Consider the following 17,825-nt stretch of genomic DNA (forward strand, 5'->3'; position numbering starts at 1 on the left):
GCTCTTTTATTTTCAGCTCTGTAATTTCTATTTGGTTCCTTTATATAATTTCTATTTCTTTTCACTATTTGCTCTCATATAATTTTCCTCATTTTCTTTGGTTCTTTGGCCATGATTTCCTTCATCTCTTTGCATGTACTTAAGACAGTTAATTAAAATACTTTTGTCTACTGTGTTCAATGTCTGAGCTTCCTCAGGGATGTTTTCTGTTGATTTAGTTTGTTCCTTTGAATGGACCACGTTTTCATGTTTCTTTGTAAGCCTTGTGATTTTTTATTGTTGTTGTTGAAAATTGAGCATTTGTTTTTTTAAAAGATAAACAGCCACCTTTCCCAGGCTTTATAGACTTGCTCTGTGCTGGAGTAGTTCTCTACTGATTAGCTGGGCCTGCTTTGAGCCTAAGGATCAGCCTGAAATGAAAGTTTAAGGTCTTCTCAGTCTTTTTCTGTGCATGCATCTTGACTGGGCCTGCATCTGACTTTCACAATTCCTCTGTATACACAGCTGCTTCAGAATGCTTTAATTTCCAAAGGGTTCTTACCATAGTTTCTCCCTAGAGCCTTAGATGGTCTATTATATGTCTTTATCCATAATCTCTTGTCTTAGGCTTCTATAAGTCTATATATTCTTCCTGAAGCCTCCATAAAAATACCTGCCACTTTTCCTGCTTGAGGTCAGAGATACTGGCACAGACACCAGTTCTTCTAGTAGCCCTAGACAGTTTAGAATGTTACAAATAAGATCAGCTTGAGTACCAATTCTGACTAGAAGCTTAAAACTGTATCCTGCTCTCCCTCACTTCTATATCCAACCCTGACTTCAGTCAAACCACATCCCAGCTCATATACTATGTTCTGAATAGGCACAATGGGATTTTCCCCCCATTTTGTTTCCCTGAGGGATGGCACTTACAATATTTAGAATTCTAAAAAATATTGATTTGAATATTATGGCTAATTTTAATAAGTCAGTTTTACTGTTCCTTGCAAATTGCTACCTTTATAAAGAATCCTTTCTTGGAGTGAAAGATCTCTCCTAAAATCTTTAGTAATAACAATGCAAAAAATTAAATAATTTTGCTATAGTTATTGTCTTTAAAAACCACACAGGATTTTTCTCAGATTCCAGGAAGAAAAGGAAAAATAGATATTTGTGTTGTGAATCCAAAGTGTGTCACTCTTAGTGAACTATATGGATACCTGGATCCTAATACTATGGAATGGACTGATGGATTATTATCTGCAACAATTCGAAATTATGTGTATTTGAACACTACAAAGTACTCAAAGAAAGACAGCGATCCTGAACCAAAGTCGAAAATCTCAGATTCAGCTAATGTAAGTTCAGTATGGAATGATTATTTTATTTCATTATTGTAGGTTATTTCATTGTTTATCTAATGATTGATATTAAGGCTCCATTAGATACTTACTAGTGTAAAAATAAATTTTATAAGTATTAAGATCAGTTTAAAAAAGAAAAATTGTAAGCTATAAAAAACCAGAAAATATGCCATTGTGCTTTAAAATAATTAGTAAACATTAAAATGAAGTTAAATATGCTTGCTTTTAAAGGAACACAAAATGTATTATGTGTAAGTGGAGGATAGTCTAGTGATCCCAGCACCACGAATATATCTCAAATTAATGAGGTACAAACATACTTCAATTAAAGTGTAAAGTATTTGATACAAAATTCATCAAAGAATAAGTATGAATAGCAAAAACAATTGGAAATTTGAATTCTCATTATTAATGCGTAGAGATTAGTAGTAAATTTCATTTACTATATGCTATGTTTACCTTATACTAAAGTATAATAGCAAAAAGATGATATTTGGAACCAGAGTAGAAAAAACTTTTTTGAAATAGAAAACTAACATTCCATAATTACATAGTTGTGAAACAGAAATTCATACATGCCTGAGGATAATTTTGGAAATACATATGATATTTTTAACTTGACATTTCTTTTTTAGAAATCTCCTGATAATTTATCCTAAAGAAATAAAAATTTTATTGTTGCTGTATTTATATTGATTTGAGGATGTTTTCTATGTTAAAAAGAATTAAATATATATTTGTCATCTGTGCTATACTTATTTTCCACAATCAAAGAAGTTTATCAGTATATTCTTTTGTAGATTCTAACTTTTCAGTAACACCTTTCCCTAGTCTAAGATTATTCTGGTATATCTATGGTTGCTTAAGAACAAACATATAATGAACCCTTTTAAATCTTCATCTGTGAATAATTTTGGTATAAATGTTTAACTTAAGTTTTTCCCAATGGAAAATGATCCTGGTTCAACTGAGTAATTTATCTCACTTTTGTTAGAAAAGATGCTGAATATGATTTCAGTCTTCTTAAATTTATTGTTACTTACTTTGTAACCTAGACTTTCCTCTTGGAAGGTGTTTCATATGCACTTGAAAAGAATGTGGATTCTGCTATTTTTAGATGAAATGTTCTATATATATCTATTAAGTCCATTGGTCTAATGTGTCACTTGAGACCAGTGTTTTCTTACTAATTTTCTGTCTGAATGATCTGCCCACTGTTGTAAGTGGAGTATTAAAATCTCCTACTATTATTGTGTTACTATCACTTTCTCTCTTTATGTTTGTTATTATTTGCTCTGTATATTTAGATGCTCCTTTGTTGAGTGCATATATATTTACAATTGATATCTTCTTGTTGGATTGATCCTTTAGCATTATGTAATGCTGTTCTTTGTCTCTTGTTACAGTCTTTTATAGTCTGTTTTGTCTCATATAAGTATTGCCACCCAACTTTCTTTTTGTTTCCTTTTGCATGGAATAACTTTTTCCATCCCCTCACTTTTAGTCTGCGTGTCTTTAGATCTGAATGGAGTATTTAGATCTGAGGGCAGCATTTATGTGAGTCTTGTGTTTTTAATTCATTCAGCCCCTCTGTCTTTGATTGGAGCAGTTAGTCCATTTACATTTAAAACACGTATTGATAGGTATATATTTAATGCCATTTTGTTCATTGTTTTCTGGTTGTTTTGTAGTCCTTTTTTGTTTCTTTTTCTTCTTTAGCTCTCTTCCCTTATGATTTGATGACTATCTTGTATGTTATCTTTGGATTCCTTTCTCTTTTGTGTGTGTGTGTCTATGCTAGATTTTTTGTTTGTAGTTTCCATGCAGTTCATACATAATAACATTTATATCTGTGGTTATTTTAAGTTGATGATCTCTTCATTTTGAGTGCAATCTGATAACCCTGCATTTTTACTCCCCCCTGCATATTTAATGTTTTCAATATCATATTTTACATCTTTTTGTGTACTCCTTAACCACTTGAATTCCTAACTACCTGTGACTATCAATAGTTTCACTGCTTTTGTCTTTTAACCTTTCTTCTATCTTCATAAGTAGTTGATCTACTACCTTTACTGTGTATTTGCCTTTACCAAGGAGATTTTTTCTTTCATAATTTTCATATATCTAGTTGTGGTCTTCACTTTACTTTTCCACTTAAAGAAGTTCCTTTATCATTCTTTTAAAGCCAGTTCAGTGGTGTTGAAATCTTTTGGCTTTTTCTTGTCTGTAATACTCCTTAACTCTCTTCAAATTGGAATGAGAGCCTTGCCAAGCAGAGTATTCTTGGTTGTAGGTTTTGTCTTTCATCACTTTAAATATATTGTGCCACTCCCTTCTGGCCTGAAAAGTTTTTGCCAAAAAGTTAGATGATGGTCTTAATGAGAGATCCCTTGTATGTAACTAGCTGCTTTTCCCTTGCTGCTATTAAGATTCTCTCTTTATCTTTAATTTTTGTCATTTTAATTACAATGCGTCTTGGTGTGGATCTCTTTGGGTTGATCTTGTTTGAGATTTTTTGTGCTTTCTGTACTTGAATGTCTGTTTTCCTTCTCTGGTTAGGGGAGTTTTCAGCTATAATTTCTTTATATAAGTTCTCTGCCTCTTTCTCTCTCTTCTCCTTGTGGGACCCCTATAATGAGAATGTTAATAGGCTTGATGTTGTCCCAGAGATCTCTTAAACTGTCCTGACTTTTTAAATTTCTTTTTTCCTGTTCATCTTGGGTGATTTCCACTACTCTGTCTTCCAGTTTGCTGATCCATTCCTTTGTATCATCTAATCTACTTTTGATCCCTTCTAGTGTACTTTTTATTTCAGTTATTGTGTTTTTCAGCTCTGTTTGCTTTTTCTCTATATTTTCTAACTCTTTATTAGACTTCTACTGTGTTCATCCATTCTTGTCCCACGTTCTTTGAGCATCTTTATGTTCATTACCCTGAACCTGTTATTAGATATATTGCTTATTTCCACTTTGTATAGTTCTCTTTCTGAGGTTTTTTTTTGTTCCTTCTTTGGAACATATTCCTCTCTCTCTTCATTTTGGTCTGTTCTCTGTGTTTATTTCTAAGTAGATTGATTACATTCCCAGTCTTGGAGAAGTGGTCTTATGTAGGAGACATCCTCTGGCGCCCAACAGCACACCAGAGCTGTATGCTCTAGGGGTACCTCCTATGTCAGCTGAATAGGCCTTTCTATCATGATGGAGTCAACTACTGTGAGTGCCCTGGTTGGTGCGGCCAGCCTCCAGCCCAGTTGACTGTCAGGCCCTGCCTTATGTGGAAGCTGCCAGCTGCTTATGAGTAGGGCTGGGTCCTGGTATACCTGTCTCTGGGGTCCATGCATCCCAGGGCTGTTGCCAACTGTCTGGTTGAAATGTAAGCCTCTGTTGCTAATAGGCTAGTCAAAAGACTCCAAAATGGAACTTGCCGCCACCAGTGACTTGTGGTTGAATGAGCTCCCCAAAATGGCTGCTGCCAGCATCTGTGTCCCCAGAGGGAGTCCCAGTTGCCTCTTGCCTCTCTGGGAGGCTCTCCAAGATCAGCAAGTGAGTCTGACCCAGGCTCCTTTCAAATTACTGCCATGTGCTGGGTCTTAAAGTATGTGAGATTTTGTGTGTGCCCTTTAAGAACAAACTGTCTGTTTCCTACAGCCCTCTAGCTCTCCTGTATGCAAGGACTATTGGCCTTCAAAGCAGAATGTTTTGGGCAGTCATCTTGTGGGTGAAGAACACCCTGGCTGGGTCGTCTGATATGGGGCTCAGACTCCTTGCTCCTTGGAAAGAACCTCTGAAATTCTGATAATCCTCCCCTTTGTGGACCACTAGTCTGGGGGGTGTGGATCTTGACTGTACCATGTCTCCACCTTTTCTTCCTGTCTCATTGTGATTCCTTCCTTATGTCTTTATTTGTTTAAAAAAATATTTTCTGCTGGTCTTCAGGTCATTCTCATAGATAGTTTATCTTATACCTTAGATAGTTATAACTTTGGTGTGCCTATTGGAGGAGACGTGCTCAGAATCTTCCTACTCTGTCATCTTGGCCACTCCCTTTCTTAAGTTATAGTTTTATTGCATTGTGATTAAAAAATATTGTCTGATTTTTTTTATTTTTAGAATAGTTTAAGAATTACTTTATTGCCTAATCTTTCTCATTTAAAAATCCTATTGTTCATCTTGTATGATTTTCCCCTGATTATCATTTCTGCTTTGTTTTTTATTTATTTATTTTTTTGCCCACCTAGTATGTCTTTACTTATTATCCTACAACCTAGGTAATTTTTAAAGAAATATCTCACATATACATGATGTAGTTGGTACTAAATATTTTTCTTTCTATAGGCAAGTTTAATATGTTTACATTTATTGTTTACAACATATGTTTGAGCTTATTGCTGTCATTATAATTATATTTAAAACATCCAGTTTGTGTTATCTTTTCTTTGGTTTGTTTGTGTGTTCCTTCTGAAAATTTAGACAATTAATAGACTGTTTTCGTTCTTCTGTGTGTTACTTTTATAAGCTATGATACTATGTAATACCTTTAATACTCCATTTAGACATGTTGGTCTCTTCAGATATAGAACCTTCTATATTTTTATTATTTAAGGAAATTTAAACATTATTGACTACATATTTTAGGTTTTCAAACTTGATTCCTCTGATACAGCAGATACTGATTATTATATTTTTGAGGAGATGGAGAAAGATATTAAAATTGCAGAAAGTCAGGGTAAGTGTTAATAAATTCAATGAAGATGAGTTAATCAACATAGAAGAAAAAACTGAACTAACATGAGCTTTATTTCTATCTTTAAAAACACTTTTGGTCAGTGATATTTTGTTCTTGTACTATTTATTTTTATCTTGTGCTTATTTAAGATTTGTATATATTACCACAAACTATATTACAGTATACACATGTATAATTATGTTATATAAATACTAGCACTTACATAGACCTTTCAGTTTATAAATGACCATTAATGTCTCATAAGAACCAACTAGATATTAAAGGTAGAAATAAATATTGGCTTAGAAGCAACAGTGGCAACCTACAATGTATTGCCTCTGAAGTGGGACTTCAGATAATATATACATTCCCAGGACAAGCCATACACCCCAAACATATTCATCTAAAATAAATTGCATACTTATTATATGCCACTTTGCTGTGTGCCAGAGGGATGGAGAGTGTATACGACAAGGTCCCTGCTCCAAAGGAGCTGACAGTCTACTGCAGGAGCCCCAACCATTGCTTTCACTACTTTATGTTGAATTTCGTATCAGCACATCCACCAGTAGTACATTTTTGTTCTCAGCTTTGAAAGAGACTTCTGCTATTGCTTCTACTTTTTTAGGATTCCTGAATTTTTGTGTGTCAATTTTGGTGTTCAATTTGGGAGAGTTCAGTGATTGGGCATAATGTTTCTTTCATAGGATTTTAAGACAATCCCCTAGGCTGGTATTTCAGCCCATCTTAATAGTGGTGACTGTCTGGATCCTAACTCTACTCCTGTTCTCCTGAGATGCTTTGCTGTCTTTCAGGTGGTTAACTATTTTCTATTTCCATAGTGACCCATTCATACCTCCTGTATCCTGACCAATAGATTTTCTAATACTGCAGAGCAATGTGGTGGGTATAAAGTGTGAAAAGAGAAGTAAATGGGTTCCCAGTGTGAAATGCTCTAAAATCTGACTATCTGATTCTTTCTTTAAAGGGAATATATATCCCATTCCTATTTCCCAGAGGCAGTGTACCCAAAAAGTTCCTGGGTCGAAGAGGGAAACACAAACCATATTATTATGGAAAAGAAAAATTCATGGGTCATTCTCTTATCCAACTTTTAAGGGTTAATTATATAATTCAGCAATCTAAGAATATTAAAACAATGTTTAAAGCATTATTAAGTATATGGTATGAATATTCATATTTAATAGATATTAGAGATTACATATAAATACATTCACACTAGTGTTTTCTAGGATACTGTTTTTCATCTTAATTAGAAAGCGTTTTCTAAATAAGATAGAAGATTTGCAAGATTATAATGAAAGAAGACTGAGCTCATTCTCAGTTACACTAAAAACTATTTTTCTCTCCAGACTTCGATTGGCAATGGATTATTTTAGATGGTCCAGTGGATACCCTATGGGTAGAAAATCTCAACTCTGTGCTAGATGACACTAGAACATTGTGTCTAGCAAACAGTGAGAGAATAGCTTTGACTAATAAAATAAGAGTGATTTTTGAAGTGGACAGTCTCTCTCAGGCTAGTCCTGCTACTGTTGGCCGATGTGCAATGGTCTATATGGTAAGTTTTCTAAAACATTTCTTAACAAAGAAAATGTATTGTTTAGACATTATCTACAGAATTTTTATGTTTGTTACCTCTGGATTCAGCAGGGTGATCCCAGTAGTTAAAAAAATTTGTGTCCCATAAAGCCTCCTAACCCAGAAATGAATATGAATGTAATTACTACTGTTATCAATACTACTTAGTAATTGAATGTCAGTTTTTCTACAGCCATGAGTAAGAAGTGCTTTCAATAGACAGGTTAAATTACTGATATGAATTATTTTTTCAATAGAGAAAAGGATTGCCCTGAAGCCTTTTCACACTCACTCCATGACTCTGAGGATTTGTGAAATACATAACCAAGGCAGTGGTGAAGAAGTAGAAGATACAGTAAAGAATGAGTGTTTCCCTTATAGGAAATTAATTACTGACCATGATTAACTTATGTTATAATCTCCTTAACTCACTAAGCTAATTATAGGCTGATTTTCTCAGTAAGCAGTTCCCCTCACTACATATACATAGCTTCAACATAGCTCCCTACACATAATCCCCCAATTGCTTGTTGTCTTGTGAGATCATGGTTTAAAATTGCAAATCATTTCAGAGAAGGGTAATTCTTTAAGCTGTTTTTGATCACTTGCCTTTTAATGTATGATGATTCTAAACCATATTTGGCAGGTGGCAGTGGTGAAGTAAAGAGATAGTAAGAAATTAGGTGGACATTGTAACTTTATTTGTTTACATAAAACTATCTTACGCTTTTTGTTGTTAGGATCCTGTTGATCTGGGATGGGAGCCTTATGTTAAATCATGGCTTTTGAAAATTTCTAAAATTATGAATAAATCAGAAGTGGATTGTCTTGAATTCATGATAAAAAATAGTATCACAGATGGACTACGGTTTATAAAGAAGCATCAGAAATTTCAGCCATTTCCTGTACAGGACATAACAATTGTTACAACTCTTTGCAGAATTCTTGATGCTTTCTTTGAATTCATGGATAAAAATGGAGGCCTTGGACAACGTGAGTTTTTCTCCCTAAGTCATATTAATGATATTGTATCTTAACTAGTCAATTGTTTATCATCTTCTATTAGATTTTATAAAAGAAAGAAAGGAAAGCCAGGAATTTTCAGTCTGTTTGAACCAACAGCAGACATGCACATGGAACAAACTAAAAATCATTTATAGAGAAGCATATCAATAAATTAGTATCAAACAATTGTTGAAGGGTCACACAGAAAACGAGAATAAAGGACCCTTAGAGGTCTCTATTAGGGAAAAATTGTTTTTACTATGTTTTAAAGAGTCTTAATCTTAGAGATAGAAATAGTGGGAAAAAATTCTGTCCAAAATCCTAGACGTAAGCTGTAATCATGCAAAGACATAAACATGGAAAGTAGTAAAACATATGTAAGAAAAATATCAAAAAGTTTAAGAAACTGTATAGCTTTATGGCTAAAAGCATAGTTTCTGGAATTAGAATGTCAACTTTCAAACACTGCTTCTATCTGGTTCCTGATGAGATGGCAAATTAGCACAGAACCCCAACCCAGTTTTGGATCCATCAAACTAACAAAACTTATGAGAAACCTCTTCGGTGACAGAATGGCTAAGGAAAGTCCCAGTGAGGGAAAACAGCAACTCTGAGCAGAAGAGACCTGAATACCATGAATGGGAGATAAAGTAGGGGAAAATATTTAGGTTTGCCCTTTCTCTTTCTCCTCATGGCTCTGAATGGGCTATTGTCCTTCCCTTTGTCAGTTAGCACACCACAGCACAACTAGAGGTAGCAGTACAGGGGGGAACAGAAGTGATTCTCAGGGATTTATTAAGATGACTGATAGAATATAGTATCCCTAGGGGCAAAATATATGGGCCACCAATGAAGTACCATCAGCTTGTACTATGAGGAGTCAAGGGTGAATGATCAGAAGGTTTAGGGTAGCTGCCTCCGTAAAAAATCATGATCCCTTGACCATCTCCAGACCTGAGTCAGGTTTTAGGCAAAGAACTCACTGAATAAAGAGGAAGCTGGGACCCTCTGCAAAATTATGGAAAATATTTACAAGATAATTACTGGTCCTTCTCTAAAGGGAACTATAGCCATTTTCTTAGGTAACTTCAGCTAAGGAAAGATGAATACTCAAACATTTTTAGAATTTTTGGACACAGGATCTGATTGATACTGATAACCAGAAGGCACATTTTCTAAGTTGAGGTATAATTATCACAAATAAAATAAAATTCACTAATTTTGTATACAGCTTGATAAGTTTTAACACATGTATACATCCATGTAACCACCACAACAGTCAACATACATGTTTCTATAATCTCAAATAATTTTCTTTACTCCCTTGCAGTCGAGTCCCCTTCCCCAAAACCTTTGGATTATGACAGCCATTGACCTTTCTGTCACTGTAATTTTGCTTTATAAGTTCATATAAGTGGAATTATTATAAAGTACATGGCCTTTTATGTTTAGTTTCTTTCACTTAGTATAGTAATTTTACTAAGTGGAAGAATATTCATCCATATTGATACATATCAGTAGCTCCTTCATTATTTATGCTGAGCATTTTCCATCTTACGGATATATCACAATTTGTTTACAAAGCCACCAGTTGATGGACATTTGGGTTGTTTCCAGTTTGGGGCTATAATGAATAAGGCTGTTAGAAACATTCAAGTATGCATCTCTATTAGGATATGTATTTTTATTTTCTAGGCAAAATACCTAGGTATGGAATTGCTGCATTATATTTAAGTATGCATTTAACTTTATAAAGAAACTGCCAAAGTGTTCTTAAAAGCAGCTATTATTTTTTGCATATTCATCAGCATTAATGAGTTTTAATTACTCTGCAAATTCATCAACACCTGATATTGGCAACATTTTAATTTCAGCCATTCTAGTGGGTATGTAGTGGTATATTGCTGTGTTTTTAGTTTGAATTTTCTCCAAAGGTTAATATTGTTGATAATCTGTTTATGTGTTTACTGGCCTTTGGAAATGCATTGAATATAGGTTAATTTAAGGAGAAGTAATATCTTGACAATATTGAGTCTTCAGATCCATGAACATGGTATATCACTCCATTTATTAATTCTTCTTTAATTTCTCTCAGAAATGTATTATAATATACAAGTCTCTTAAATTCATTTCTAACTTTTAATGCTATTTTAAGTTTTGAAATTTCAATTTCCAGTTGTTCATTTCTGCTATATAGTAACACACTTGATATTTGTGTATTGACTTTTGTATCCTACATATCTGTTAAATTTACTTATTAGTTCCATTAGCTTTTTTTTTTTTTTTTTTTTGTCATTTCCTTTCGATTTACTACATAGCAATCTGTGTACGTATCTTATTGCGCTGGGTAGGACTTTCAATACAAAGTTCAGTAGATGTGTTGAGAGCAGACATCCCAATTTTTTATTTATTTCTTCCCTGATCTTTATTATTTCTTTCCTTCTGTTGACTTTAGGTTTTGTTTGGTCTTCATTTTCTAATTCTTTTAGGTGGTAGGTAAATGGCCAATAGACACTTGAAAAATGTTCAATATCACTAGTTATCAGAGAAATGCAAATCAAAACTACAAGAGGTATCACCTCACACCCATCAGAGTGGCCATCATTCAAAAATCCATGAATGATAAATGCTGGAGAGGGTGTGGACAAAAGGGAACCCTCCTACACTGCTGGTAGGAATGTAGTTTGGTGCAGCCATTATGGAAAACAGTATGGAGATTCCTCAAAAAACTAAAAATAGACTTACCATATGATCCAGCAGTCCCACTTCCCAGGCATATATCTGGAGGGAACTCTAATTCAAGAAGATTCATACACCCCAGTGTTCAGAGCAGCGTTATTTATAACAGCCAAGACATGGAAGCAACCTAAATGTCCATCAACAGATGACTGGATAAAGAAGTTGTGGTGTATTTATACAATGGAATATTACTCAGCCATAAAAAAGAATAAAATAATGCCATTTGCAGCAACATGGATAGACCTAGAGATAGTCATTCTAAATGAATAAACCAGAAAGAGAAAGAAAAACACCATATGATATCACTCATATGTGGAATCTAAAAAAAGAAAGAGGAAGGAAGGAAGGAAGGAAGAAGAAAGAAAGAAAAAGGAAAGAAAGAAAGAAAGAAAGAAAGAAAGAAAGAAAGAAAGAAAGAAAGAAAGAAAAGAAAGAAAGAAAGAAAGAAAGAAAGAAAAGAAAGAAAGAAAGAGAAAGAAAGAAAGAAAGAAAGAGAAAGAAAGAAAGAAAGAAAGAAAGAAAGAAAGAAAGAAAGAAAGAAAGAAAGAAAGAAAGAAAGAAAGAAAGAAAAAGAAAGAAAGAAAGAAAGAAAGAAAGAAAGAAAGAAAGAAAACACATGAACTCATCTACAAAATAGAAACAGACATAGTAAACAATCGTATGATTACTGGGGAAAGGGGGTGAGAAGGGATAAATTTGGGAATTTGAGATTTATAAATGTTAGCCACTATATATAAAAATAGATTTTAAAAAAAGTTTCTTCTGTATAACACAGGGAACTATGTTCAATATCTTGTAATAACCTTTAATGAAAATGAATATGAAAACAAATGTATGTATATGCATGACTGGGACATTGTGCTGTACACCAGAAACTGACACATTGTAACTGCCTGTACTTTTAAAAAAAAAGCAGAGGGAGAACCCAAGTATGTTTAGTTTTTTATTTAAGTTAGAATTTTAAAAGAATAAATATTTAATATTTAAATGTTACATATTTATATCAAAGACCATAATGAAATGCATCAACATTTAATGGATATTATCTCTGTGTGGAATTATGGGTGATTGTTATTTTCTTCTGTATACTTTTATCTATTTCTAAATGTTCTACAAGAAGCCTGTGTTATTTTAATATAAAGAAAACAAACATTATAAAAGAAAAATAAGCTAAAAGGAATAATGAATAATAACTCTTTTTCATCTGTGGAGTGGATGACTTGGAAAAAAAGGTGGATGATAGAGGGTAGGAGGGAGGCAGCTGCAGACTGCCTAGAGTAAACCTGTTTGATATTTCTTTTAATAAATTTGTTCTTTGAAAGTATATAGCTTTCTTTTTTAATGCTTCATTTATTAGGATCCATTTATTATTCAGTTTATAATGCTCACCATATTTAATAGTAGTCACCTGAATATTTTAAAGTTTTCATTTTGGAATAATCAAATGTATAAAAATTTGCCAGAAAAGACATAGAACAAAAGTATGCAGATTTGCTTTTCAGATAAATAAGAATTGATTCAGATTGCAGGTACATTCTCTGTTTCTGTCTTAGAGAAATAACTCCTATTTTTGGTCGGGTAAGATAAATAGCTGGTCTGATAAGATAACTCTAAGATACTGAATGTGAAACAAAGATATTCTCTTATGACCTTTCACAAAGTAAACAGTGGTAAATATTCAACCTCACTGATTAACCAGCTAAATTTTAGGTCTGTTGTTAATTGTGGAAAAATTCTCTTCCCTTTTTAAGGTGAAGATTCGAAGGACATTTCAGCTGAGGAGACAAGTTCTCAATGTTCAAAAGTTTCTGTCAAATTCAAGGATATAGAAAAGAGGTCAGTTATATTCATTCCACACACGTTTTATTACCTACCAATTGCCAAACACTCAAATAGGAACAGGATTACCTGTCAATAAACCAATAATTTTATGACTTCATAATATAATAATCTATTAATTTATTTCATTCCAGTTTAGAGTCTTTGTATATCTAATACAATAATCACCAGATTTTGCTGATGTTGCACAAATAATTTGTCTACGTTTGTGCAGACTCTGTACATATTTAAAAAAGGAATAAAATTGACATGAATTTATTTCACAAATCTGCCATTTATAAGCTGAGAAGTGTTGAACCAGTTACTAAATATTTTTGATCTTTGATTTTCTCATTTATAAAACTAGAATAACAATGTGATGTGCTAGGTATCTAGAATAGTGCCTGGTGCAGAGTAAATGCTCAATAAACTATAGCTATAGAAATTATTAGCTCCATGATTCTTTTGCCATTTTGTAAGACAGTGGATCACAAGTGAGGCCTTCCTGAGACTTTCATGTCACATTTGCTTTTAAATGATAGAACATTGTAAATATGGCTTTTACTCTACCTGTCAACTTTGCCTTCAAATTCATTCACTTATCTACATCTTGGTTATCAGCATTCTTACCCAAACCTTTATTATTTATTGCCTGTACTTTTGCAACAGCCTTCTAAATGGTTTCCCCAATTCTTAACATGACAGCCACATACTAAATTTTTATTAAATAGCAAGTAGCCATAAAAGGATATTTATAAAATACGTTTAAGTTATAAATAACAATTAAGAAACATTCCTATACACACCACTTAGTTATAGAAAAAGACATGTTAATTTATCTTTGAAGTCCCCAGTGCACCCACCTACATCTTATGCCATCCCATCATCTGAGATAACCACTATCCTGGATTTTGTCTTTATTAATGTATTCCTGAACAGTAATTTTTTAACTTTGCATTTTTAATTTTTTTTAACTTTGCATTTTTAAAGCCTTAATGGAATTGCTGTGTTCTTCCATGACTTGCATTTTTGTTCAATGTTATGTCTCTATGATTAATCCATTGTACATGTAGGGGTTCTTCATTCATTTCCATTCTGTGTAATAATAGTTCATTGTATAAACACGTGACTGTTTATCCATTCATAAACATATAGATTGTTTTCAACTTTTGTTGTTACAAATACTACTGTGATTAATATTCTTGTATATATCTCCTGGTATTTATATGCAAGAGTTTAATTTTTTAAAACATAAATTAAAATGTTCCTTTTTTATAGTCATTTAATGACTTACCATTACACTTAGAGTGGAAGGACAAAAACCTTGGCACAGCTTAAAAACCCCTGCCTATCTCTCAAAACTCATTTCCTAATCTTTTCCACTAAATATACGTGCTTCGATGATACTTGATTTTTTTTCTTCCAGTTCTTCAGTCTAGCCATGACTCTTTCATCTCATGGTCTTGGCACGTGTATGCCTTCTGCTCAGAATACTCTTCCTCCTACATTTTGCCAAATCTCACATATTCTTCAGGTCTCAGTTAACTGTTGCTTCTTCAAAGAAGCCTTCCTTGACTCCCAAAATCTAAATTAATTGTCTCTACTGCTGTTCTTCATGGTACACTTTACTCTGTATTCTTTACGCTTATCATGGTTTGATACTCGTTTTCTTATTCTGAAAAAAGTGATCATATTTGTTTTGTGCAGAGTAACTAATAGTAAGAATTCAAAGAAATATTTGCTGAATGAACTATTACACATGACTAAAAATTTCAGGTAGAATTGTACACGTACATTATACATTAATGACTGCCAGTAAAGTTTAGTTCAGTGATATATGTTTAGGATTTTCATAATTCCAAGTAATTTTATAATACTAAATCCTGAACTATTCAAAATGTCTTGAAATCAGGCCCAAACCTTCTGTTCAGTCCCATCACCATCAGCCCTCTCACTGTAGAATTTCAGGGTCACACAGGCCAGGATGACCTGGGCTGACCCAAACTAGAGAAAACTCCCCAGATTCACACTGCCTGGCTTTAGCCAGTTTGATCAATCAGCCTGTAGGACCTGGTTGAGAGGACTGCAGAGTAAGTGACTATTCACTTATATCTTTCTACATTAAATGGTGAATTATCAGATCCTCTCCCCAAAACAGATAAACTCTTAAGTAATAAATTGACCTAAAATAAGAGCAAATCATAATACTAAATAAATGAAATAAAGATTCACTACAAATCTTTTACACATATGATACTTTAAAAATAAAAATAGTAGCAGTGTGTAATTCATATCAAAGGAAAATGATACATTAACTCAAACTTTTATGTCAACACTTAATTGTATTATAATTTTTAATGATGAAATTTTGACGTGATAATGAAATAAATTGCTGAACTGCTTTCTAAAAATTTTATATCTTCACCCTTCCACATGTATCTATCCCAGGGCTGAAAATACATGGTATCTGGAGAAAAATCCTGTTAAAGTAAGAAAAACGATTCAGAAGCTTTTTGTATTTGCATTTACTTGGGCATTCGGAGGAGCTTTAAAACGTGAAGATGAACATGAAGATGATGTAATTTTGTATTCAAGTTCTGAATCTGATTCTCCTGCAAGAGTAACCTATGATTTTGACAACCTTATTCGTGAATTATTTGAAAACAATTCACAACTAGGTAAGTTCTGAAGGGAAAAAAGTCATAATTATGCATACTTCAAAATATTAATTTGAAACTCTTATGATTGGACTTACATTGATTAGGTCCATCTTTTAAAATGTGAAGATTAAAGGTAAAAGAGGGTTAAATAAGTACACCCTTACTCCAAAGAAAAGAGGCTGAAGAAAATGAGATTTTTCTGTATAGCTGGATCTGTATTATACATATCATTTTCTGTATAGCTAATTCTGTATTATGCATATCATTATGTAGCATTCTACTTCTGTAGAATAAGAGTAATATAATTTCATGTTTCTTTTTTGAATAGTATTTTCTAAATTATTTTATAAAGCCTGGGATTTCTTTAGTATTTGTGTTTTTTAATTAGTTTTTTAATTGAAGTATAAATGATTTACAATATTGTGTTAGTTTCAGGTATACAGCATAGTGATTCAGTATTTTTGCAGATTATACTTCATTATAGGCTATTACAAGGTAATGAGTATAATTCCCTGTGCTATACAGCATATTCTTGTTGCTTATCTATTATACATATATAGTTTTTATCTGTTAATTCCATACCCTAATTTGTCCCTCCCCTCTTCCCTCTCACATTTGGTAACCACAAGTTTATTTTCTTTATCTGTGAGGCAATTTCTGTTTACATATACTGTCATTTGTATTATGTTTTGACACCACATAAAAATGATATCATACAGTATTTGCCTTTCTCTGACTTACTTCACTAAGCATAATATTCTCTGGGTTCATCCAGGTTGCTGCAAATGGCAAAAGTTCACTCTTTTCTATGGCTGAATAATTGTCCATTGCATATATATACTACAAGTCCTTAAGTCAGATGTCTGTTGAGGGGTACTATGAAAACAGTTTGGAGGTTCCTGAGAAAATAGAAATAGAGATACAGGATGATCCAGCAATCTCATTTCTAGATATGTATTCAAAGGAATCACTGTCTCAGGAGATATCCCCGCCCCCATGATAATTGCAGCATTATTTACAATAGTCAAGACATGGAACCAATCTAAGTGTCCATTGACAGATAAATGGGTAAAGAAAATGTAGCGTGTATATACAGTGGAGTATTATTCAGTCATAAAAAATAGAAGGAAATTCTGCTAAATGAAATAAGTCATATTGAGAAAGAGAAGTACTGTATGTTCTCACTTATATGTGGGTTCTAAAAAAGCAAACTCAGAAACAGAATAGAATGGTCATTGCCAAGTGCTAGGAAAGTGGGGGAAATATGATGTTGGTCAAAGAATATGAACTTCCAGATACAAGATAAATAAGTTCTGGGGTTGTAATGTACAGCATGTTGACTACTACAGATAACAATATTGTACCATAGATGTGAAAATTGCTAAGAGAGTAGCTCTTAAGTGTTCTCATTCACCCAGAAAAGATAATTACATGAGGTGATAGAGGTGTTAACTAGCCTTCCAGTGGTAGTCATTTCACAATATATGTGTAATCAAATCATCACATTGTATACTTTCAATTTACACACTATCATTTGTCATTTATGTCTCAATAAACCTGGTAAAGTAGGAAATCTTAAAGTAATACCAAGTGTTAGCATGGATACATAGTAACATGAACTTTCATATTGCTAATTATAAGATAAAAAGATAATTTCTAAAAGTTCTTATGACAAGGAAAAATATTTTTTCTTTTATTTTGTATCTATATGAGATGATGGGTGTTCACTAAATTATGGTAATCATTCATGAAGTATGTCAGTCAAATCATTCTGTACACCTTTGAACTTAAACAATACTTTATGTCAATTATGTCTCAGTAAAACTGGAAAGAAGAAAAGATGTAGCCACTCTGGAAAGCACTATGACAATGTTTAAATTGCAAAATATGCACTTACCATATGCTCCAGCATTTCACCTATGGATATTTC

General features: G+C 33.0%; 1 protein-coding gene across 1 annotated transcript in view; it reads left to right on the plus strand.

The window, feature by feature from the left end:
- DNAH14 (dynein axonemal heavy chain 14) overlaps positions 1–17,825 on the plus strand; it is a 259,076-nt gene that overhangs the window by 119,976 nt on the left and 121,275 nt on the right. The window contains exons 38-43 of the mRNA XM_074351453.1: positions 1,122–1,337; positions 5,981–6,071; positions 7,445–7,653; positions 8,414–8,666; positions 13,169–13,253; positions 15,684–15,913. Of these exons, the coding sequence (XP_074207554.1) occupies positions 1,122–1,337; positions 5,981–6,071; positions 7,445–7,653; positions 8,414–8,666; positions 13,169–13,253; positions 15,684–15,913 (1,084 nt within the window). The remainder of the gene's footprint in view (positions 1–1,121; positions 1,338–5,980; positions 6,072–7,444; positions 7,654–8,413; positions 8,667–13,168; positions 13,254–15,683; positions 15,914–17,825) is intronic.

This window comes from Camelus bactrianus, chromosome 23, assembly GCF_048773025.1.
Source record: "Camelus bactrianus isolate YW-2024 breed Bactrian camel chromosome 23, ASM4877302v1, whole genome shotgun sequence".
In the NCBI taxonomy this organism is placed as follows: Eukaryota; Metazoa; Chordata; class Mammalia; order Artiodactyla; family Camelidae; genus Camelus; species Camelus bactrianus.